Genomic DNA, 24,916 nt, shown 5'->3' with positions numbered 1-24,916 from the left:
TGTGTACTCCAAATGGATTGAATGTGTGATAATGTCGGCAAGCACATCCGCTGCCACCATTGAAAGCCTATGCGCCAAGTTTGGCATATACGGCCTGCCTGATGTCCTTGTAAGTGACAATGGGCTGTGCTTTACCAGTGCCAAATTCAAGGAATTCATGACCCGCAATTGGGTCAAACATGTCACGTCTGCCCGGTTTAAGCCAGCGTCCAACGGTCAGGCAGAACAATGAAGCAGAGCTTGAAAAGGGTAACTGAAGGCTCACTGCAGACTCACTTATCCCGAGTCCTGCTTAGTTACCGCACAAGACCCCACTCGTTCATCGGAGTCCCTCCCGCTGAACTGCTCATGAAAAGGATACTTAAGACAAGGCTCTTGTTAGACCACCCTGATCTACAAAAACAGGTAGTGAGTACGCCGCTTCAACAGAATACATATCATGATCCTGTAAATGTGTCACGCGAAATTGAAGTAAATGATCCTGTATTTGTGTTGAACTAAAGACAAGGTCCCAAGTGGATTGCTGGTACTGTTTTGGCCAAAGAGGGTGTTTGTGGTCAAACTCGTAAACGGATTCACCTGCAAAAAACACTTGGACCAAACCAAATTCAGATTTACGGACTATCCAGAACAACCCACAATAGATTCGACCTTTTTCGACCCTCCAACACACGGACAAGTGGCAACCGACCCAGCGGTTGACCACGAAGCAGAACCCATCACCCGCAGCAGCCCAGCAAGGCTCACCACCCCCAGCAGTCTAGCAAGGCCAGCTGCGCAGCAGCCCAGCGAAGACCCAACAAACGACTCACCAACAGCAGCATTTGCACCGAGATGATCGACCAGGGAAAAGAAGGCCCCAGATCGACTCACATTGTATATAGTTACACTATTGACTTTGAGGGGGAGTTTTGTTATGTATGTAAACCTGTAATTATCATGTCTAACCACCAAAGGGCTCATCCCCTGGAGTCCCAAGGGATCTCACAATCCCTTGGGAGCATCTGTACTTAAGGAGGCCTCACAAGATGGAGAGGCACTCTGGAGACCTGGAATAAAAGACTAAGGTCACACTTTACTTTAAGCTCACAGTATATGGTCAGACTCTTTATTCATACATAACATTGACGATGGCTTGGAGTTCAGCCTCTGAATGTGCGCAGACGCACGACGACAGAGGATGACAAGGTTTTGGATCTGGCCTGGAGGCGACAAAGGTTGAACAGGTTCCCACTGGTACTATAGTTTAGTTCGACTTGAGTGAGGAGCTTGTTGACTGTGAGGTGGAGCATTGCAGCGAGGAAGATCGAGAAGAGTGTTGATGCGATGACGCAGCCCTGCTTGACCCCAATCACAGGCTGGAGAGGCACTCTGAGATCTGCAATAAAGGACTACGGTCACTCCAAGACATAACAGATACAAGTCAGAGGAGGTTGTGATCAAACTGTCCAGTTCTGGTCAGACCCACCTTGAGCACTGTGTCCAGTTCTGCTCAGACCCACCTTGAGCACTGTGTCCAGTTCTGGTTTCTTGGAACAATATGTTGTGGAACCAACCAGGGAGCAGGGAATTTTTAGATCTGGTAATGTGTAATGACTCTGGATTAATTAATGATCTCATAGTGAAGGATCCTCTGGGGAAGAGTGATCATAGCATGGTGGAATTTCAAATTAAGTGTGAGGGTGAGAAAGCTAGTTCTCAAACTAGTGTCCTGAATTTAAATAAAGGTAATTATAAAGTTATGAAGGCAGAGCTTGTTAAAGTGGACTAGGAAAATAGATTAAAGGGTAAGATGGTAGATGAGCAGTGGCAAACATTTCAGGAGATAATTCATAACCCTCAGCAAAATATATTCCAGTGAGGAACAAAGACTTTAAGAGCAGGATGAACCATCCGTGGCTAACTAAGGAAATAAAGGATGGTATCAAATTGAAAGCAAAACATGCAATGTTGCAAAGAACAGTGGAAAGTCAGAGGAGTGGGAATTTTTTAGAAACCAGCAAAGATTGACTAAAAACATGATAAAGACAGAGAAGATAGCTTCTGAGAGTAAAATAACAAGGAATATAAAAACAGACAATAAGAGCTTCGACAGGTATATAAAAAGGAAGTGAGTAGCTAAAGTAAATGTTGGTCCCCCAGAGGATGAAACTAGGGAATTTTGAAAGGTTTTGATAGAGTGGATACAGAGAGAATGTTTCCATTTGTGGGGAAGAGCATAACTAGAGGCCATCAATATAAGATAGTCACCCAGAAATGCAACAGGGAATTCAGAAGTTCCACTCCTACGTCCTGCGACCTCTCTTACGGACACAGGCCGGTGTAATCTAAGCATCCAAAGCGAGTGACTGACAGTGCAGTGCTGCAGATACCTGCTCAACAAGGGGGCATCATCTTAAAATTAGAGCCAGGACATTCAGGGGTGATGTCAGGAAGCACTTCTTCACACAAAGGACAGTGGGAATCTGGAACTCTCTCCCTTGAAAAACTGTTGAGGCTGGGGGTCAGTTGAAAATTTCAAATCCGAGATGGATAGGTTTTTGTTGGGCAAGGATATTAAGAGCTACGGGACCAAGGCAGGGAGATGGAGTTAAAGTACAGATCAGCCACGATCTGATTGAATGGTGGAACAGGTGGAATGGTGGAGACTCAAGGGGCTGAATGGCCTCCTCCTGTTGCTGTTACTTCTTTGATCGGCGCCCTTTCCTTAATATGTATTTTCCACAGTTTATCAATGCAGAATTGAAAGATGAGGATGAAATCTACTGCTGTGTTTGCTCAGTGTCTGTACGGTGCCTGAGGTCTCGTTTATTGTCTGGACTGCAGGTAGAGAGACAGCAGACTCCAGTCACTCTGTCACTGCCGGGAAATTCTACTCAAAATCTTTCTACTCAAGTTCCCTGTGAAAAATGGTTTTAAAACAAAACAAAGGGCCCAGGGATCTGGTGCTGAGTTAATGAGGCTCTGGGGTGTGCACTGATTTGTCCCTTTAGAAGGTGTAGGATTATGTGACACGCACAAGCCTTCTTTGAAAGAACTATCCAGTTACACAAACACTTAACGAGCATTGTAAACCAGCTCTGCAATGATGGTGACTGACAGCCGGTGAGTGTATCCTGGTAGTTCCGTCGGAGGGCGTGAGCGGACATTCGGATTCAGCAGGTACCATCACTCACGGGTCAGGAGATGCTGATTAAATAACATTTCAAATACAACGGGGCTAATTACACAGGAACAGGAGGAGACCATTCAGCCCCTCAAGCCTGTTACACAGGAACAGGAGGAGGCCCATTCAGCCCCTCGAGCCTGTTACACGGGAACAGGAGGAGGTCCATTCAGCCCCTCGAACCTGTTACACAGGAACAGGAGGAGGCCATTCAGTCCCTCGAGCCCGTTACACAGGAACAGGAGGAGGCCATTCAGCCCCGCCAGCTAGTTCTGCCATTCAATTAGATATTGAGATTAGAGACCACAAAGGTATTCTGTGTGTGAAGGCGGAAGATATGGATATGGTTCTTAATGAATACTTTGCGTCTCCTGAGTATCCCTGATTATAATTGCTCAACCATTAGTGGCCGTGCCTTCTGTCGCCTGGGTCCCAAGCTCTGGAACTCCCTGCCTAAACCTCTCCTCCTCTCTTTCTTCCTTCAAGAAGCTCCTTAAAACCTACCTCTTTGACCAAACTTTTAGTCACTGCGCTAATTTCTACTTATGCGGCTCGGTGTCAAATTTTTAGCGCATAATATTCCTGTGAAGCACCTTGAGATGTTTCACTACGTTAAAGGCGCTATATAAATAAAAGTTGCTGTTGTTCACAAAAGAGAGCGGTGATGCAGACAATGTAATCGGGGAGGAGGAGTGTGAAATATTAGATGAAATAACCATGGTGAGAGAGGAAGTAGTAAGGTGTTTAGCAGCTTTGAAAGTGCATAAATCTCCAGGCCCGGATGAAATGTATCCCAGGCTGTTTAGAGAAGCAAAAGAGGAAATAGCAGAGGCTCTGACCATCATTTTCCAATCCTCTCTGGCTACAGGTGTGGTGCCAGAAAACTGCAGAACGGCCAATGTTGTACCCTTGTTTAAAAAGGGAGAAAGGAATTGACTGAGTAATTACAAGTCAGTCAGCCTCACCTTGGTGGTGGGGAAATTATTGGAGAAAATCTGAGGGACAGAATAAATCTTCATTTGGAAAGGCACGGATTAATTAGGGACAGTCAGTATGGATTTGTTAAGGGAAGGTCGTGTCTGACTAACTTGATTGAATTTTTTGAGGCGATAACCAGGAGGGTTGATAAGGGTAGTGCATATGATGCAGTGTATATGGATTTTAGCAAGGCTTTTGATAAGGTCCCACATGGCAGACTGGTCATGAAAGTAAAAGCCCATGGGATCCAGGGCAAAGTGGCAAGTTGGATCCAAAATTGGCTCAGATGCAAGAAGCAGAGGGTAATGGTTGATGGGTGTTTTTGTGACTGGAAGACTGTAGCCAGTGGGGTTTCGCAGGGCTCAGTACTGGGTCCCTTGCTTTTTGTGGTATATATCAATGATTTAGACTTGAATGTTGGGGATATGATTAAGAAGTTTGCAGATGACACTAAAATCGGCTGTGTGGTTGATAATGAAGAAGAAAGCTGTAGACTGCAGGAAGATATCAATGAACTGGTCAAGTGGACAGAACAATGGCAAATGGAATTCAATCCGGAGAATTGTGAGGTAATGCATTTGGGGAGGGCTAACAAGGCAAGGGAATACACATTAAATGGTAGGAAACTGAAAAGTGTTGAAGAACAAAGCAACCTTGGAGTTCATGTCCACAGATCTCTGAAGGTAGCAGGCCAGATAGATAATAGTATAGTATTAGGCAGTCTCTCGTATCAAGGATGACCCGATTCCACACCAAAAAGGGATGAGGTGTTCATAGGTGTTTCAATGAGGAATCTGACATTCTAGGTCCCGAACTACATACTGAAGGGTGGAAGATGCCTGTGCATGGATTCTTTTAACATATGGTGGCCATTGTGTCATGTATCCAGACATGTTTACTGCTTGTACTTTACATATGATGTACCACCAGTGGGCACCACTATGGGAAACTTGTACACCAGCTGTATGGTCACTAAGGTGTGCCACCAGAGGGCACTGCAGTGGGAGATTTGTAGGTTACCTGTACAGGTGTGCCAGGCCTAGTATAAAAGGCAGGCCACCATGTGTGATCCTCACTTTGGAGTTATATTAAATGGACTAAGGTCACTACAGTTCAAGTGCAATCATTATCAGAGCATCCAAAGACATAACAATTGGCGATGAGATTACGGACTTTTACGCGAAAATGGCTAACCTTGGTACATTGCAGCAGTTTGCCGATGGTGATGATTGGGATGCCTTTGTGGAGAGGCTCGACCATTTCTTCACAGCAAATGATAACCCGGCCACACTGGCTGATAAGTGCAGAGCTATCCTACTCACCAGTTGTGGGCCTACCGTCTATGGCCTCGTCAGGGACTTGCTGGCACCAGCGAAGACAATGACCAAGATGTATGAGAGCTTGTAATGCTGATCCAGGAGCAATTCAAGCCCAAAGAGAGCATCCTCACAACCAGACACCGGTTTTATATCCACTGACGGCCTGAAGACCAGGAAATCGCGAAATATGCTGCAGATATCAGGAGGCTGACGGCACCGTGTGATTTCGGCGAATACCTCACCGAAGTGCTGTGGGATATCTTTGTCATCGGAATCGGCCATGAGGGCCTTCTTCACAGGCTACTATCTGCAGATACTACTATCACATTGTAGAAGTCCATCACCATGAGCCAGGCATTCATGACCTCGACCTGCGGCTCAAGGCGGATGACTCATCCTCAGGACTCAAACCCGGCAAGTACCCTACACAGATTGGCGCCTTTTAGAGGCTGGACTGTAGAACGTGAATCTCCTCAGGGGAGAGAGAACAGGCCCCCCGAGTCCCTTAACTCAGAGTCTGCCGAGGGGGGCTAATCGAGTAGCACCATGCTGGTGTTGCGGAGGGAATCACAGGGCTCACCAGTGCCGTTTTAAGGACTATGTGTGTAAAGGCTGGAGCACAAAGGGCTACCTCCAGCGAATGTGTAAAAGAAATATGACTCACTGTATTGATGAAGAGTCTGCAGATGGCCATGAATCCAGCGCGGATTATGAAGCGATATAGACGCAGCTCAGCCCCACGATGAGGTATATAACATGTTTATCTGCACCACCGAATGTTCTCCGTTGAGGATGGAAGTTGAGATAAACGCCATTTCAGTCTTCATGGAAGTGGACACGGGGGCGAGCCAGTCAGTAATGAATTAAGAAGCCTTTGAGAGGCTATTGGACAATCAAACTGAACGACCCAAATTGGCCCCGGTTTGGGCAAAGCTGCTCACCTACACCAATGAACTTATCCCAGTCATTGGTAGTGTGGATGTAAAGGTACTCCATGATGGCGCGGTGATGCAGGTGGATTGTCGCAGGTGATGGACCAATGCTACTCGGAAGAAGGTGGATGGAGAAGCGCCATTGGAGCTGGGAAGATTTCATCCCTCCAGCGATCGACGTCCTCCACGCTCAGAGGCAAAGCAAGCCCCCATCTGAGGTTGGATCCGGCACCAGAGAGCAGACCAGCACAGCACCCGAGGCACAGACCGCTCAGCACGACTGTGTGGAGATGCTCCAGCTGAGACAACCTGAACGCACCTTCCAGGCTCCAGTGGCAGGACTCTGGAGGAAGAAAACAGGATCCAAAGGCGACTTCCCAGCTTCGGTGGCAGAACCCGCGGAGAAGAGGATCACAGCAGTCGACATCGTGGATGGAAGAAAGATGGCGCCCAAACCACGAGGTGAGGTGCTGAAGGAAAAGATGGTGGTGGCCAGACCACGAGGTGCAGCGCTGATGGAGCAACACGTGGCACCAAGTGAAGAAGATGGTTGGGGTAAAGATAGCAAGGCTCTCTGAAAGGAGGCCAGCAACCCACTACAATTAAAGGGACAGTTCCACACACTCAAGCAATGGAATAGCAACTGTGAGTTAAATGTAAAACTTGTAATTGATGATCAGAGTTTTATACATGTAATAAGCAAAGAAAAGTCGTGCGATTGGAGCTACAGTTTATTTACAATGACTAATGAAACATTGTGCGATGTAGGATTTGAACTGCATTCAGTTAATGTAGTGGACAAACACCCATCGGAAGCACACAGGTCCAGCGAGCTACCCAATGCTGTAGCCTGCATCCCTGGGACCAGAGTGATGCACCACGGAGTGTGGCCACAAGCAGTAAATATAGACAAGCTGCAGAGCAAGCGATCTCAGGAGGGCAACGACACCGGTATCGATACCCTGCCCCTGATCGGCTCCATCTCGCAGGCACCCAATGGCACCAACCGCCACGAGCCTGAAAGAGCAAACCACGCTAAGGCACAGCCCCCAGACCCTATCGCCACCAAGGCTACACCCTGGAATGAAGGGTCACCCGCAACGGTTCTCCCAAATGGGACCGGGACTAGCCAGGATCCCAAACCAAATAACGGCCAGGCAAGTGAGTCAGCAGTTCCCTGAGCACTGCCAGACGACTGCTCCTCGGGGAGCAGCAGCGACCCGGGGCGCAGGGAGAGGACAGGGAGGTCACAGGCATCTGTGAACCTGCCCGACGCTAGGAGCAACGGCAAAGGCCCCGAAGGCAGGCAACTTGAGCCACCGGGCTCCCACTGCCAGCACTGGGCACCGCGCCATCACCAGTCTACCTGGACACCACCCAGCAGTTCTGGTACTAGCTTGTCCTCATGCACTGGTGCTGACCCCAGCACTGATTCCAAGTATGTATTAAGAATGTTTCTCACCAGTCAAATGTACCTGCCTCATAACTGTACTACAAATGTAATGATGTAAATGCAATTTTTTTTTCTGGACTTGAATTAATATGAATGTAATGAGCCAGCGGCATAATCTGTATGTGGGGGGGGGGGGGAGAGAATGGAGTGGTCATGGACTCACAAACAGAAACCACCAACACCTCTACTGCCAACAAAACACCACGCACTCACCCAAGATGGAAACGACCCTCCAAGTGTCAACCAGATAGAGCTAAGCCCAGAGCACAGTCAATGCATGAAAGCGATTTACACTAAGGAATTGGGGGAGAGTGATGTCATGTATCCAGACATGTTTACTGCTTATACTATTACATAAGATGTGCCACCAGAGGGCACCACTACGGGAAACTTGTACACCAGCTGTATGGTCACTAAGGTGTGCCACCAGAGGGCACTGCAGTGAGAGACTTGTAGATTACCTGTACACGTGTGCCAGGCCTAGTATAAAAGGCAGACCACCATGTGTTATATTAAATGAACTAAGGTCACTGCAGTTCAAATGCAATAGATTGCCTCGTGGAGTCATTATCAGAACATCCAAAAACATAACACATTGCACACCAGCCACCACACGGGCTTGACAGAGCTAGGTCTTAATTCAGTGGCAAGGGTTAACCAAGATGACTGGAGACCAAGCTCTGCTGCACGGACATAGTGCGCACACATGCTCCTACTATCCATAGATCTCAGTGTGGGCTGGCCTGTGCTGCCCCTGGAGAGGGCAAGGTAGATAAGGTGGTGAAGAAGGCATATGGAATACTTGCCTTTATTAGCCAAGGCATAGAATACAAGAGCAAGGAGGTTATGCTTGAACTGTATAAAACACTAGTTAGGCCACAGCTGGAGTACTGCGTGCAGTTCTGGTCACTACATTACAGGAATGATGTGATTGCACTGGAGAGGGTACAGAGGAGATTTATGAGGATGTTGCCTGGACTGGAAAATTTTAACGATGAGGAAAGATTGGATAGGCTGGGGTTGTTTTCTCTGGAACTGAGTAGGCTGAGGGGAGACCTTATTGAGGTGTATAAAATTATGAGGTGCCTGGATAGAGTGGATGGGAAAGACCTATTTCTCTTAGCAGAGGGGTCAACAACCAGGGGGCATAGATTTAAAGTAATTGGTAGGAGGTTTTGAGGGGATTTTTTTTCACCCAGAGGGTGGTGGTGGTCTGGAACTCACTGCCTGAAAGGGTGATAGAGGCAGAAATCTTCACCAAATTTAAAAGCTACTTGGATGTGCACCAGAGTGCCGTAACCTACAGGGCTACAGACCAAGAGCTGGAAAGTGGGATTAGGCTGGATAGCTCTTTTTCGGCCGGCACGGACACAATGGGCCGAAATGGCCTCCTTCCGTGCTGTAAATTTCTTTGATTCTATGATTGTATGATGGCTGATGTGTATCTTAACTCCATCTACTCTCCTTGGTTCCATAATCCTTAATACCCTTACCCAACAAAAATCCATCAATCACAGTTTGGAAATTTCCAATTGACCCTCGGCCTCGACAGCTTTTGGGGGAGAGAGTTCCAGATTCCCACTCACCTTTGTGTGAAGAAGTGCTTCCTGACACCTCGTCTGGAAGGCTTTAGCAAGGCTTTTGAAAAGGTCCCACATGGCAGGCTGATCAAAACAGTAAAAGCCCATGAGATCCAAGGGAGAGTGCCAAATTGGATCCAAAATTGGCTCAGCGGCAGGAAGCAAAGGGTAATGGTTGAGGGGAGTTTTTGTGACTGGAAGGTTGTTTCCAGTGGGGTTCCACAGGGCTCAGTACTCTGTCCCTTACTTTTTGTAGTATATATTAATGATTTAGACTTAAATGTAGGGGGCCTGATAAAGACATTTGCAGATGATACAAACATTTTCCATGAGGAAAGCTCTAGACATGGAAACATAGAAACACAGAAAATAGGTGCAGGAGTAGGCCATTCGGCACTTCGAGCCTGCACCACCATTCAATAAGATCATGGCTGAACATTCCCTCAGTACCCCTTTCCTGCTTTCTCTCCATACCCCTTGATCCCTTTAGCCATAACAGCCATATCTAACGCCCTCTTGAATATATCTAATGAACTGGCATCAACAACTCTCTGCGGTTGAGAATTCCACAGGTTAACAACTCTCTGAGTGAAGAAGTTTCTCCTCATCTCAGTCCTAGATGGCTTACCCCTTATCCTTAGTCTATGTCCCCTGGTTCTGGACTTCCCCAACATCGGGAACATTCTTCCCGCATCTAACCTACCAGTCCCATCAGAATCTTATAAGTTTCTATGAGATCCCCTCTCATCCTTCTAAACTCCAGTGTATAAAGGCCCATTTGATCCAGTCTCTTCTCATATGTCAGTCCCGCCATCCCGGGAATCAGTCTGGTGAACCTTCGCTGCACTCCCTCAATAGCAAGAACGTCCTTCCTCAGATTAGGAGACCAAAACTAAGCACAATATTCCAGGTGAGGCCTCATCAAGGCATTGTACAACTGCAGTAAGACCTCCCTGTTCCTGTACTCAAAATCCCCTAGCTATGAAGGCCAAGATACCATTTGCCTTCTTTGCCGCCTGCTGTACCTGCATGCCAACTTTCAATGACTGATGAACCATGACACCCAGGTCTCGTTGCACCTCCCCCTTTCCTAATCTGCCACCATTCAGATAATATTCTGCCTTCGTGTTTTTACCCCCAAAGTAGATAACCTCACATTTATCCACATTATACTGCATCTGCCATGCATTGGCCCACTCACCTAACCTGTCCAAGTCACCCTGCAGCCTTTTAGCATCCTCCTCACAGCTCACACTGCCACCCAGTTTAGTGTCATCTGCAAACTTGGAGATATTACACTCAATTCCTTCATCTAAATCATTGATGTATATTGTAAGGAGCTGGGGTCCCAGCACTGAGCCCTGCGGCACTCCACTAGTCACTGCCTGCCATTCTGAAAAGGACCCGTTTATCATGACTCTCTGCTTCCTGTCTGCCAACCAGTTCTCTATCCACGTCAGTACATTACCCCCAATACCATGTGCTTTGATTTTGCACACCAATCTCTTGTGTGGGACCTTGTCAAAAGCCTTTTGAAAGTCCAAATACACCATATCCACGAGTTCCCCCTTGTCCACTCTACTAGTTACATCCTCAAAAAATTTCCCTTTCATAAATCCATGCTGACTTGGACCAATCCTGTCACTGCTTTCCAAATGCACTGCTATTTCATCTTTAATAACTGATTCCAACATTTTCCCCACTTACGATGTCAGGCTAACCGGCCTATAATTCCCTGTTTTCTCTCTCCCTCCTTTTTTAAACAGTGGTGTTACATTATCTACCCTCCAGTCCATAGGAACTGATCCAGAGTCAATAGACTGTTGGAAAATGATCACCAATGCATCCACTATTTCTATGGTCACTTCCTTAAGTACTCTGGGATGCAGACTATCAGGCCCCGGGAATTTATTGGCCTTCAATCCCATCAATTTCCCTAACACAATTTCCCGCTTTATAAGGACATTCTTCAGTTCCTCCTTCTCACTAGACCCTTGGTCCCCTAGTATTTCCGGAATGTTATTTGTGTCTTCCTTCGTGAATACAGAGCCAAAGTATTTGTTTAACTGGTCTAACATTTCTTTGTTCCCCATTATAAATTCACCTGAATCTGACTGCAGGAAGATATCGATGGACTGGTCAGTTGGGCAAATGGAATTCAATCCGGAGAAATGTGAGGTAATGCATTTGGGGAGGGACAACAAGGCAAGAGAATACACAATAAATGGGAGGATATGGAGAGGTGTGGAGGAACAGAGGGATCTTGGAGTATATGTCCACAGATCCTTAAATGTAGCAAGACAGGTCGATAAGGTAGTTAGAAAGGCATACGGAATGCTTGCCTTTATTAGCCGAGGCATAGAATACAAGAGCAGGATGGTTACGCTTGAACTGTACAAAACACTAGTTAGGCCACAGCTGGAGTACTGCGTGCAGTTCTGGTCACCACATTACAGGAAGGATGTGAATGTACAAGAGAAGGTACAGAGGAGATTTACGAGAATGTTCCCAGAACTGGAGAATTTTAGCTATGAGGAAAGATTGAATAGGCTGGGGTTGTTTTCCTTGGAACAGAGGAGGTTGAGGGGAGATTTAATTGAGGTGTATAAAATTATGAGGGGCCTAGATAGAGCGGATAGGAAGGACATATTCCCTTAGCAGAGGGGTCAATAACCAGGGGGCATAGATTTAAATTGTTGGTAGAAGGTTTAGAGGGGCGATGAGGAAAAATTTCTTCAATGAGAGGGCGGTGGGGGTCTGGAACTCACTGCCTGACAGGGTGGTAGAGGCAGGACCCCTCACCACATTTAAAAGTTACTTGGATGTGCACTTGAAGTGCCGTAATCTGAAGGGCTACGGACCAAGAGCTGGAAAGTGGGATTAGGCTGGATAGCTCTTGGTCGGCCGGCATGGACATGATGGGCCGAATGGCCTCCTTCTGTGCTGTAATTTTCCATGATTCGATGATCATCCCTAAGCAGCCTGGCTCTAATTTTAAGGTGCTGCCCCTTGTTCTGGACTCCCACCACCAGAGGAAATGGTTTCTCTCGATCTTCCCTTTCAAATCCTAAAAACTTCAATCAAATCACCCCTTAATCTTCTAAATTCCAGGGAGTACAAGTGTAATTTATGTAATCTCTCCTCATAATGTAACCCTTGGAGCCCTGGCATAATTCTGGCAAACCTATATTTCCTTTCTCAGATGCAGTGCCCAGAACGACACCCAGTACTCCAGATGTGGTGTAACCAGGCAGACCAGGCTGTCATCATCATCAGAGGTAGTCCCTCAAAATCGAGGAAGACTTGCTTCCACTCCAAAAGTAGCTCAGGTGACTGTACAGTCTAATACGGGAACTACAGTCTCTGTCACAGTTGGCACAGTTGGGACAGACAGTCATTGAAGGAAAGGGTGGGTGGGACTAGTTTGCCGCACGCTCCTTCCGCTGCCTGCGCTTGTTTTACGCATGCTCTCGGCGATGAGACTCGAGGTGCTCAGCGCCCTCCCGGATGCACTCCCTCCACTTAGGGCGATCTTTGGCCAGGGATTCCCAGGTGTCAGTGGGGATGTTGCACTTTATTAGGGATGCTTTGAGAGTGTCCTTGAAACGTTTCCTCTGCCCACCTGGGGCTCGCTTGTCGTGTAGGAGTTCCGAGTAGAGCGCTTGCTTTTGGAGTCTTGTTTCAGGCATGCGAACAATGTGGCCCGCCCAACGGAGCTGCTCGAATGTGGTCAGTGCTTCGATGCTTGGGATGTTGGCCTGATCGAGAACACTGACGTTGGTGCGTCTGTCCTCCCAGGGGATTTGCAGGATCTTGCGGAGACATTGCTGGTGGTATTTCTCCAGCGATTTGAGGTGTCTACTGTATATGGTCCATGTCTCTGAGCCATACAGGAGGGCGGGTATCACTACAGCCCTGTAGACTTTGTGCCAGATTTGAGGACCTGATCTTCGAACACTCTCTTTCTCAGGCTCGATCTTCCTCGCTGCAATGCTCCACCTCACACTCAACAAGCTCCCCGCTGGAGTGGAACTAAACTATAGAACCAGTGGGAACCTGTTCAACCTTTGTCACCTCCAGGCCAGGTCCAAGTCCGTCCCATCCTCTGTCATCGAGCTACAGTACGTGGACGACACTTGCGTCTGCGCACGTTCAGAGGCTGAAGTCCAAGTCATCGTCAATGTTATGTCTCAAATAAAGTAATGTAACTTTGAGTACTGTAGACGTGAGTAAGTGTGACCTTAGTTCTTTTATTCTAACTCCAGAGTGTTGGTACAGCATGGGAGGCCTGCTTATTTACAGTGCTCCCAAGGGAAGCTGGGATCCCTTGGGACCCCAACAGGTACGCCCTCTGGTGGTGGTATAATGCTGGTTACATAGAGTTGCATACATAACAGTCAACATCTTCATCGAGGCGTACGAAAGCATGGGCCTTACATTAAACATCCATAAGACAAAGGTTCTCCAGCAACCTGACCCCAACCTGAGCCATACAGGAGGGCGGGTATCACTACAGCCCTGTAGACTTGGTGTCAGATTGGAGAACCTGATCTTCGAACAGCACTGCCCCCCCCCCGGTCATCAAAATCCATGGCGCGGCCCTCGATAACGTGGACCATTTTCCATACCTCGGGAGCCTATTATCAGCAAGGGCAGACATCAATGATGAGGTCAACACTGCCACCAGTGCGCCAGCACAGCCTTTGGCGGCTTGAAGAAGAGAGTGTTCGAAGACTAGATTGTATTGTTGCAGTAAAGCCTCCCCATTATATTCTTGCCCTCCAATTAGAGAGGCTAAACATTCCATTCGCCTTTCTGATTATTTTCTGTAGCTGACCCCTACATTTAGTGACCTGTGTACAGGGACCCCACCAATCTATTGATAGCTGCACTGGTCCGAGCTCAGATGCTGCCTGAGATTTACAGCTTTTTCTGTTTTACTCCGAAAGTACTTCACTGGCTGTAAAGCACTTTGAGACGTCCGGTGGTCATAAAAGGCGCGATAGAAATGCAAGTCTTCTTTCAATTCTCTTTTGAAGGTGATTATTGAATCTGTTTCCACTCAGACAGTGCGTTCCTGCTCCAGCCACCATCACTGGGAGCCGCTGCTGGGGGTGCCGTGCCGGGAGGACCCGGGAGGGGGCGCAGTGCCGGGAGAGCCCGGGAGGGGGCGCTGTGCCGGGAGGGGCGCTGTGCTGGGAGGGAACTGATACTGTGATGGGAGGACCCGGGAGGGGGCGTTGTGCCGGGAGGGAGGGGACGGTGTGCCGGGAGAACCCGGGAGGGGGCGCTGTGCTGGGAGGGGGCGCTGTGCCGGGAGGGGGTGCTGTGCCGGGAGGGATGGGACGCTGTGCCGGGAGGGGGCGCTGTGCCGGGAGGGGGTGCTGTGCCGAGAGGGCCTGGGAGGGGGGCGCTGTGCTGGGAGGGTCCGGGAGGGGGTGCTGTGCCGGGAGGGGTTTTTGTGCCGGGAGGGAGGGGACGCTGTGCCGGGAGGGGGCGCTGTGCCGAGAGGGACCTGGAGGGGGCGCTGTGCCGGGAGGGGCGCTGTGCTGGGAGGGAACTGACACTGTGATGGGAGGACCCGGGAGGGGGCGCTGTGCCGGGAGGGAGGGGACGGTGTGCCGGGAGGGTACGGGAGCGGGCGCTGTGCCGGGAGGGTCCGGGAGGGGGCGCTGTACCGGGAGGGTCCGGAGGGGGCGCTGTGCCGGGAGGGGGCGCTGTGCCGGGAGGGCCCTGGAGGGCATTGAGCTGGGAGGACCCGGGAGGGGGCGCTGTGCCAGGAGGGCCCGGGAGGTGGCGCTGTGCCGGGAGGGGGTGCCGTGCCAGGAGGGTCCGGGAATGGTCGTTGTGCCGGGAGGGGGCACTGTGCCGGTAAGGAACTAACGCTGTGCTGGGAGGGGGCGTGTGCTGCGAGGGAGGGGATGCTGTGCCGGGAGGGTCCGGGAGGGGGCGCTGTGCCGGGAGGGAGGGGACGGTGTGCCGGGAGAGCCCGGGAGGGGACGCTGTGCTGGGAGGGGGCGCTGTGCCGGGAGGGGCGCTGTGCCGGGAGGGAGGGGACGCTGTGCCGGGAGGGGGCGCTGTGCCGGGAGGGGGTGCTGTGCCGAGAGGGCCTGAGAGGGGGGCGCTGTGCCGGGAGGGTCCGGGAGGGGGCGCTGTGCCGGGAGCGGTTTTTGTGCCGGGAGGGAGGGGACGCTGTGCCGGGAGGGGGCGCTGTGCCAAGAGGGCCCGGGAGGGGGCGCTGTGCCGGGAGGGGCGCTGTGCCGGGAGGGGCGCTGTGCTGGGAGGGAACTGACACTGTGATGGGAGGACCCGGGAGGGGGCGCTGTGCCGGGAGGGAGGGGACGGTGTGCCGGGAGGGTACGGGAGCGGGCGCTGTGCCGGGAGGGTCCGGGAGGGGGCGCTGTACCGGGAGGGTCCGGAGGGGGCGCTGTGCCGGGAGGGGGCGCTGTGCCGGGAGGGCCCTGGAGGGCATTGAGCTGGGAGGACCCGGGAGGGGGCGCTGTGCCAGGAGTGCCTGGGAGGGGGGCGCTGTGCCGGAAGGGCCCGGTAGAGGACGCTATGCCGGGAGAGGGTGCTGTGCCGGGAGGGCACGGGAGGGTCGCTGTGCCTCGAGGTTGCGGGAGGGGGCACTGTGCTGGGAGGACCCGGGAAGGGGCGCTGTGCTGGGAGGTCCTGGGAGGGGCGTTGTGCCGGGAGGGCTCGGGATGGGGGGCTGTGTCGAGAGGGCCCGGGAGGGGGCGCTATGCCGGGAGGGCCCGGGAAGTGGACGCTCTGCCGGGAAGGCCCGGGACGGAGCGCTGTGCCAGGAGGCCTGCGAGGGGCGCTGTGCCGGGAGGGGGCGCTGTGCCGGGAGGGGGCGCTGTGTCTGGAGGGCCGCTGTGCCGGGAGGGGGCGCTGTGTCAGGAGCGCCGGGAGGGGACGGTGTGGCGGGAGAGCCCAGGAGGGGGCGCTGTGCTGGGAGGGGGCGCTGTGCCCGGAGGGGGCGCTGTGCTGGGAGGGAGGGGACGCTGTGCCGGGAGGGGGCGCTGTGCCGGGAGGGGGTGCTGTGCCGAGAGGGCCTGGGAGGGGGGCGCTGTGCCGGGAGGGTCAGGGAGGGGGCGCTGTGCCGGGAGCGGTTTTTGTGCCGGGAGGGAGGGGACGCTGTGCCGGGAGGGGGCGCTGTGCCGAGAGGGCCCGGGAGGGGGCGCTGTGCCGGGAGGGGCGCTGTGCCGGGAGGGGCGCTGTGCTGGGAGGGAACTGACACTGTGATGGGAGGACCCGGGAGGGGGCGCTGTGCCGGGAGGGAGGGGACGGTGTGCTGGGAGGGTACGGGAGCGGGCGCTGTGCCGGGAGAGTCCGGGAGGGGGTGCTGTACCGGGAGGGTCCGGAGGGGGCGCTGTGCCGGGAGGGGCGCTGTGCTGGGAGGGAACTGACACTGTGATGGGAGGACCCGGGAGGGGGCGCTGTGCCGGGAGGGAGGGGACGGTGTGCCGGGAGGGTACGGGAGCGGGCGCTGTGCCGGGAGGGTCCGGGAGGGAGCGCTGTACCGGGAGGGTCCGGAGGGGGCGCTGTGCCGGGAGGGGGCGCTGTGCTGGGAGTGGGCGCTGCGCCGGGAGGGCCCGGGAGGGCATTGAGCTGGGAGGACCCGGGAGGAGCTGCTGTGCCAGGAGGGCCCGGGACGTGACGCTGTGCTGGGAGGGCCCGGGAGAGGGCGCTATGCCTGGAGGGCCTGGGAGGAGTCGCTGTGCTGGGAGGGGGCGCTGTGCCAGGAGGGCCCGGGAGGGGGCGCTGTGCTGGGAGGGGCGCTATGCCAGGAGGGTCCGGGAGCAGGCGCTGTGCCAGGAGGGGGCGCTGTGCCAGGGGTGCCCGGGAAGGGGCGCTGTGCTGGGAGGGTGCGCTGTACCAGGAAGGGGTGCTGTGCCAGGAGGGCCCGTGTGGGGGCTCTGTGCCGGGAGGGCCCGGGAGGGGGCGCTGTGCCAGGAGGGCCCGGGAGAGGGCGCTGTGCCAGGAGGAGGCGCTGTGCCAGGCGGGCTGGGAGGGGGCGCTGTGCCGGGAGGAGGTGCTGTGTCGGGAGGGGGGCGCTGTGCCAGGAGGGCCGGGGGGTCCGCTGTGCTGGGAGGGGCCACTGTGCCGGGAGGGCCCAGGAGGGGGTGCAGTTCCGGGAGGGTCAGGGAAGGGGACGCTGTGCCAGGAGGGGACGCTGTGCCAGGAGGGCCTGGGAAGGGGCGCTGTGCTGGGAGGGGGTGCTGTGCCAGGAGGGCTCGGGAAGGGGCGCTGTGCCAGGAGGCCTGCGAGGGGCGCTGTGCCGGGTGAGCCTGGGAGGGGGCGCTGTGCCGGGAGGGGGCGCTGTGTCAGGAGGGCCGCTGTGCCGGGAGGGGACGCTGTGTCAGGAGCGCCGGGAGGGGGCGCTGTGCTGGGAGGAGATTCTGTGCCGGGAGGGGGCGCTGTGCCAGGAGGGCCGGGAGGTTGCGCTGTGCCGAGAGGGGGCGCTGTGCCGGGAGGGCCCACGAGGGGGCGCTGTGCCGGGAGGGTCAGGGAAAGGGACGCTGTGCTGGGAGGGGGTGCTGTGCCAGGAGGGCCCGGGAAGGGGCGCTGTGCCGGGAGGGGTGCCATGCCAGGAGAGCCCGGGAGGAGGCGCTGTGCCGGGAGGCAGCGCTGTGCCAGGAGGGCCCGGGAAGGGGCGCTGTGCCAGGAGGGCCCAGGATGGGGCGCTGGGCCAGGAGGTCGCGCTGTGCCAAGAGGGTCCGGGAGGGGCCGCTGTGCCGGGAGGGGGTGCTGTGCCGAGAGGGCCTGGGAGGGGGGCGCTGTGCCGGGAGGGTCCGGGAGGGGGCGCTGTGCCGGGAGCGGTTTTTGTGCCGGGAGGGAGGGGACGCTGTGCCGGGAGGGGGCGCTGTGCCGAGAGGGCCCGGGAGGGGGCGCTGTGCCGGGAGGGGCGCTGTGCTGGGAGGGAACTGACACTGTGATGGGAGGACCCGGGAGGGGGCGCTGTGCCGGGAGGGAGGGGACGGTGTGCCGGGAGGGTACGGGAGCGGGCGCTGTGCCGGGAGAGTCCGGGAGGGGGCGCTGTACCGGGAGGGTCCGCAGGGGGAGCTGTGCCGGGAGGGGGCGCTGTGCCGGGAGGGCCCGGGAGGGCATTGAGCTGGGAGGACCCGGGAGGGGGCGCTGTGCCAGGAGGGCCCGGGAGGTGGCGCTGTGCCAGGAGGGGGCACCGTGCCAGGAGGGCCCGTGAGGGGGCGTTGTGCCGGGAGGGGGTGCTGTGCCGGGAAGGAACTAACGCTGTGCTGGGAGGGGGCGCTGTGCTGCGAGGGAGGGGATGCTGTGCCGGGAGTGTCCGGGAGGTGGCACTGTGCCGGTAGGGTCCGGGAACGAGCGCTGTGCTGGGAGGGTCCGGGAGGGGGTGCTGTGCCGGGAGGGTCCGGGAGCGGGCGCTGTGCCGGGAGGGCCCGGGAGCGGGCGCTATGCCTGGAGGGCCTGGGAGGAGTCGCTGTGCTGGGAGGGGGCGCTGTGCCTGGAGGGCCCGGGAAGGGGCGCTGTGCTGGGAGGGGTGCTATGCCAGGAGGGTCCGGGAGCAGGCGCTGTGCCAGGGGTGCCCGGGAAGCGGCGCTGTGCTGGGAGGGTGCGCTGTACCAGGAAGGGGTGCTGTGCCGGGAGGGCCCGTGTGGGGGCTCTGTGCCGGGAGGGCCCGGGAGGGGGCGCTGTGCCAGGAGGGCCCGGGAGAGGGCGCTGTGCCAGGAGGAGGCGCTGTGCCAGGAGGGCTGGGAGGGGGCGCTGTGCCGGGAGGAGGTGCTGTGTCGGGAGGGGGGCGCTGTGCCAGGAGGGCAGGGGGGGGGCCGCTGTGCTGGGAGGGGCCACTGTGCCGGGAGGGCCCAGGAGGGGGCGCAGTTCCGGGAGGGTCAGGGAAGGGGACGCTGTGCCAAGAGGGGACGCTGTGCCAGGAGGGCCTGGGAAGGGGCGCTGTGCTGGGAGGGGGTGCTGTGCCAGGAGGGCCCGGGAAGGGGCGCTGTGCCAGGAGGCCTGCGAGGGGCGCTGTGCCGGGTGAGCCTGGGAGGGGGCGCTGTGCCGGGAGGGGGTGCTGTGTCAGGAGGGCCGCTGTGCCGGGAGGGGACGCTGTGTCAGGAGCGCCGGGAGGGGGCGCTGTGCTGGGAGGAGATTCTGAGCCGGGAGGGGGCGCTGTGCCAGGAGGGCCGGGAGGTTGCGCTGTGCCGAGAGGGGGCGCTGTGCCGGGAGGGCCCACGAGGGGGCGCTGTGCCGGGAGGGTCAGGGAAGGGGACGCTGTGCCGGGAGGGGATGCTGTGCCAGGAGGGCCTGGGAAGTGGCGCTGTGCTGGGAGGGGGTGCTGTGCCAGGAGGGCCCGCGAAGGGGCGCTGTGCCGGGAGGGGTGCCATGCCAGGAGAGCCCGGGAGGAGGCGCTGTGCCGGGAGGCGGCGCTGTGCCAGGAGGGCCCGGGAAGGGGCGCTGTGCCAGGAGGGCCCAAGATTGGGGCGCTGGGCCAGGAGGTCGCACTGTGCCAGGAGGGTCCGGGAGGGGCCGCTGTGCCGGGAGGGGGCGCTGTACCAGGAAGGGACGCTGTGCCGGGAGGGCCAGGGAGTGGGCTCTGTGCCGGGAGGGCCAGGGAGGTGGCTCTGTGCCGGGAGGGCCCGGGAGGGGCGCTGTGCCAGGAGGGCCTGGGAGGGGACGCTGTGCCAGGAGGAGGTGCGGTGCCGGGAGGGGGCGCTGTGCCAGGAGGGCTGGGAGGGGGCGATGTGCCGGGAGGAGGTGCTGTGCCGGGAGGGACCGCTGTGCCGGGAGGGCCCAGGAGGGGACGCTGTGCCAGTAGGGCTCGGGAGAGGGCGTGGGCCGGGAGTGCCTGGGAGTGGGCGCTGTGTCAGGAGGGCCGGGAGGGGCGCTGTGCTGGGTGGGGGATGCTGTGCCGGGAGGGCTCAGGAGGGGGCACTGTGGCGGGAGGGTCAGGGAGTGGGCGCTGTGCCGGGATGGCCCGGGAAGGGGACGCTGTGCCGGGAGGGCCCGGGAAGAGTACGCTGTGCCGGGAGGGCCCGGGAAGGGGACGGTGTGCCGGGAGGGCCGGGAGGGGGCACTGTGCTGGAAGGGTCGCTGTGCCGGGAGGGGGCGCTGTGCTGGGAGGGCCCGGGAGGGAGCGCTGTGCTGGGAGGGGGCGCAGAGTCGGGGGAGGGGGGGCCCGGGAGGCGCGCTGTGCCGGGAGGGCCCGGGAGGGGGCGCTGTGTCACGAGGGGGCGCTGTGCCGGGAGGGCCCGAGAGGGGGCGCTGTGTGGCGGGGGGACGCTGTTCCGGGAGGGCCCGGGAGGGGCGCTGTGCCGGGAGGGCCTGGGAGGGGGGCGCTGTGCCGGAAGGGCCCGGGAGAGGGCGCTATGCCGGGAGAGGGTGCTGTGCCGGGAGGGCACGGGAGGGTCGCTGTGCCTCGAGGTTGCGGGAGGGGGCACTGTGCTGGGAGGACCCGGGAAGGGGCGCTGTGCTGAGAGGTCCTGGGAGGGGCGCTGTGCCGGGAGGGCTCGGGATGGGGGGCTGTGTCGAGAGGGCCCGGGAGGGGGCGCTATGCCGGGAGGGCCCGGGAAGTGGACGCTCTGCCGGGAAGGCCTGGGACGGAGCGCTGTGCCAGGAGGCCTGCGAGGGGCGCTGTGCCGGGAGGGGGCGCTGTGCATGGAGGGCCCGGGAAGGGGCGCTGTGCCGGGAGGGGGCGCTGTGTCTGGAGGGCCGCTGTGCCGGGAGGGGGCGCTGTGTCAGGAGCGCCGGGAGGGGACGCTGTGCCGGGAGGAGGTTCTGTGCCGGGAGGGGGCGCTGTGCCAGAAGGGCCGGGAGGTTGCGCTGAGCCGAGAGTGGGCGCTGTGCCGGGAGGGCCCACGAGGGGGTGCTGTGCCGGGAGGGTCGGGGGGGGGCGCTGTGCCGGGAGGGCCTGGGAAGGGGATGCTGTGCCGGGAGGGCCCGGGAAGGGGACGCTGTGCCGAGAGGGTCCGGGAATGAGCGCTGTGCCGGGAGGGTCTGGGAGGGACGCTGTGCCGGGAGGGTCCGGGAGGGAGCGCTGTGCCAGGAGGGGACGCTGTGCCAGGAGGGCCCGGGAAGGGGCGCTGTGCTGGGAGGAGGCGCTGTGCCAGGAGGGCCCAGGAAAGGGCGCTGTGCCGGGAGGGGTGCCATGCCAGGAGGGCCCGGGATGGGGCGCTGGGCCAGGAGGTTGCGGTGTGCCAGGAGGGTCCGGGACGGGCTGCTGTGCCGGGAGGGGGCACTGTACCAGGAAGGGGCGCTGTGCCGGGAGGGCCAGGGAATGGGCTCTGTGCCGGGAGGGCCAGGGAGGGGGCTCTGTGCTGGGAGGGGCGCTGTGCTGGGAGGGAACTGACACTGTGATGGGAGGACCCGGGAGGGAGGGGACAGTGTGCCGGGAGGGTACGGGAGCGGGCGCTGTGCCGGGAGGGCCAGGGAGGGGGCTCTGTGCCGGGAGGGCCCGGGAGGGGCGCTGTGCCAGGAGGGCCTGGGAGGGGACGCTGTGCCAGGAGGAGGTGCGGTGCCGGGAGGGGGCGCTGTGCCAGGATGGCTGGGAGGGGGCGATGTGCCGGGAGGAGGTACTGTGCCGGGAGGGACCGCTGTGCCGGGAGGGCCCAGGAGGGGACGCTGTGCCAGTAGGGCTCGGGAGAGGGCGTGGGCCGGGAGTGCCTGGGAGTGGGCGCTGTGTCAGGAGGGCCGGGAGGGGCGCTGTGCCGGGTGGGGGATGCTGTGCCGGGAGGGCCCAGGAGGGGGCACTGTGGCGGGAGGGTCAGGGAGTTGGCGCTGTGCCGGGATGGCCCGGGAAGGGGACGCTGTGCCGGGAGGGCCCGGGAAGGGGACGGTGTGCCGGGAGGGCCGGGAGGGGGCACTGTGCTGGAAGGGTCGCTGTGCCGGGAGGGGGCGCTGTGCTGGGAGGGCCCGGGAGGGAGCGCTGTGCTGGGAGGGGGCGCAGAGTCGGGGGAGGGGGGGCCCGGGAGGCGCGCTGTGCCGGGAGGGGGCGCTGTGCCCGGAAGGCCCGGAAGGCGGCGCTGTGCCGGGAGGGCCCGGGAGGGGGCGCTGTGTCGCGAGGGGGCGCTGTGCCGGGAGGGCCCGAGAGGGGGCGCTGTGTGGCGGGGGGACGCTGTTCCGGGAGGGCCCGGGAGGGGCGCTGTGCCGGGAGGGCCTGGGAGGGGGGCGCTGTGCCGGAAGGGCCCGGGAGAGGGCGTTATGCCGGGAGAGGGAGCTGTGCCGGGAGGGCACGGGAGGGTCGCTGTGCCTCGAGGTTGCGGGAGGGGGCACTGTGCTGGGAGGACCCGGGAAGGGCCGCTGTGCTGGGAGGTCCTGGGAGGGGCGCTGTGCTGGGAGGGCTCGGGATGGGGGGCTGTGTCGAGAGGGCCCGGGAGGGGGCGCTATGCCGGGAGGGCCCGGGAAGTGGACGCTCTGCCGGGAAGGCCCGGGACGGAGCGCTGTGCCAGGAGGCCTGTGAGGGGCGCTGTGCCAGGAGGGGGCGCTGTGCATGGAGGGCCCGGGAAGGGGCGCTGTGCCGGGAGGGGGCGCTGTGTCTGGATGGCCGCTGTGCCGGGAGGGGGCGCTGTGTCAGGAGCGCCGGGAGGGGACGCTGTGCCGGGAGGAGGTTCTGTGCCGGGAGGGGGCGCTGTGCCAGAAGGGCTGGGAGATTGCGCTGTGCCGAGAGTGGGCGCTGTGCCGGGAGGGCCCACGAGGGGGTGCTGTGCCGGGAGGGTCTGGGGGGGCGCTTTGCCAGGAGGGCCTGGGAAGGGGACGCTGTGCCGGGAGGGCCCGGGAAGGGGACGCTGTGCCGAGAGGGTCCGGGAATGAGCGCTGTGCCGGGAGGGTCTGGGAGGGATGCTGTGCCGGGAGGGTCCGGGAGGGAGCGCTGTGCCAGGAGGGGACGCTGTGCCAGGAGGGCCTTGTAAGGGGCGCTGTGCTGGGAGGAGGCGCTGTGCCAGGAGGGCCCAGGAAAGGGCGCTGTGCCGGGAGGGTTGCCATGCCAGGAGGGCCCGGGATGGGGCGCTGGGCCAGGAGGTTGCGCTGTGCCAGGAGGGTCCAGGAGGGGCCGCTGTGCCAGGAGGGGGCACTGTACCAGGAAGGGGCGCTGTGCCGGGAGGGCCAGGGAGTGGGCTCTGTGCCGGGAGGGCCAGGGAGGGGGCTCTGTGCCGGGAGGGGCGATGTGCCAGGAGGGCCTGGGAGGGGACGCTGTGCCAGGAGGGGGCGCTGTGCCGGGAGGGACCGCTGTGCCGGGAGGCCCAGGAGAGGGCGCTGTGCCAGGAGGGCTCGGGACAGGGCGTGTGCCAGGAGGGCCTGGGAGGGGGCGCTGTGCCGGTAGGACCCGGGAAGGGGACGCTGTGCCGGGAGGGCCCGGGAGGGGGCGCTGTGCCGGGAGGGGGTGCTGTGCTGGAACAGCCCGGGAAGGGGCGCTGTGCCGGGAGGGGGTGCTGTGCCAGGAGGGCCCGGAAGGGGGGCTGTGACAAGAGGGGGACGCTGTGCCGGGAGGGCCCAGGAGGGGGCACTGTGCCGGGAGGGTCAGGGAGGGGCCGCTGTGCCGGGACGGCCCAGGAAGGGGACGCTGTGCCGGGAGGGCCCGGGACGGGGCACTGTGCTGGGAGGGTCGCTGTGCCGGGAGGTCCCGGGAGGGGCCGCTGTGCCGGGATGGCCCGGGAAGGGGACGCTGTGCCGGGAGGGCCGGGAGGGGGCGCTGTGCCAGGAGGCCTGCGAGGGGCGCTGTGCATGGAGGGCCCGGGAAGGTGCGCTGTGCCGGGAGGGGGCGCTGTGTCTGGAGGGCCGCTGTGCCGGGAGGGGGCGCTGTGTCAGGAGCGCCTGGAGGGGACGCTGTGCCGGGAGGAGGTTCTGTGCCGGGAGGGGGCGCTGTGCCAGAAGGGCCGGGAGATTGCGCTGTGCCGAGAATGGGTGCTGTGCCGGGAGGGCCCACGAGGGGGTGCTGTGCCGGGAGGGTCTGGGGGGGGCGCTGTGCGAGGAGGGCCTGGGAAGGGGACGCTGTGCCGGGAGGGCCCGGGAAGGGGACGCTGTGCCGAGAGGGTCCGGGAATGAGCGCTGTGCCGGGAGGGTCTGGGAGGGACGCTGTGCCGGGAGGGTCCGGGAGGGAGCGCTGTGCCAGAAGGGGACGCTGTGCCAGGAGGGCCCGGGAAGGGGCGCTGTGCTGGGAGGAGGCGCTGTGCCAGGAAGGCCCAGGAAAGGGCGCTGTGCCGGGAGGGGTGCCATGCCAGGAGGGCCCGGGATGGGGCGCTGGGCCAGGAGGTTGCGCTGTGCCAGGAGGGTCCGGGAGGGGCCGCTGTGCCGGGAGGGGGCACTGTACCAGGAAGGGGCGCTGTGCCGGGAGGGCCAGGGAGTGGGCTCTGTGCCGGGAGGGCCAGGGAGGGGGCTCTGTGCCGGGAGGGGCGATGTGCCAGGAGGGCCTGGGAGGGGACGCTGTGCCAGGAGGGGGCGCTGTGCCGGGAGGGACCGCTGTGCCGGGAGGCCCAGGAGGGGGCGCTGTGCCAGGAGGGCTCGGGAGAGGGCGTGTG

At 59.3% G+C, this 24,916-nt stretch overlaps 2 protein-coding genes across 2 annotated transcripts; one reads left to right on the top strand and one right to left on the bottom strand.

The window, feature by feature from the left end:
* Positions 1-1,142: 1,142 nt before the first annotated feature.
* LOC139232739 (collagen alpha-1(I) chain-like) lies at positions 1,143-18,542 on the bottom strand. The gene is made up of 3 exons (XM_070863248.1): positions 16,955-18,542; positions 15,107-16,486; positions 1,143-1,378 (listed from the first exon to the last, which is right to left on the bottom strand). The coding sequence occupies exons 1-3, from the start codon at positions 18,540-18,542 to the stop codon at positions 1,143-1,145; spliced, it is 3,204 nt and encodes a 1,067-aa protein (XP_070719349.1).
* A 414-nt stretch (positions 18,543-18,956) lies between these two features.
* Positions 18,957-21,383, top strand: LOC139232738 (spidroin-1-like). Its single transcript, XM_070863247.1, has one exon. It carries the CDS (start codon positions 18,957-18,959, stop codon positions 21,381-21,383), a length of 2,427 nt encoding a protein of 808 aa, XP_070719348.1.
* The last annotated feature ends 3,533 nt before the right edge of the window (positions 21,384-24,916 follow it).

Source organism: Pristiophorus japonicus, chromosome 20, assembly GCF_044704955.1.
Source record: "Pristiophorus japonicus isolate sPriJap1 chromosome 20, sPriJap1.hap1, whole genome shotgun sequence".
Classification (NCBI taxonomy): domain Eukaryota; kingdom Metazoa; phylum Chordata; class Chondrichthyes; family Pristiophoridae; genus Pristiophorus; species Pristiophorus japonicus.
This window is presented reverse-complemented; position numbering and strand designations above follow the sequence as displayed.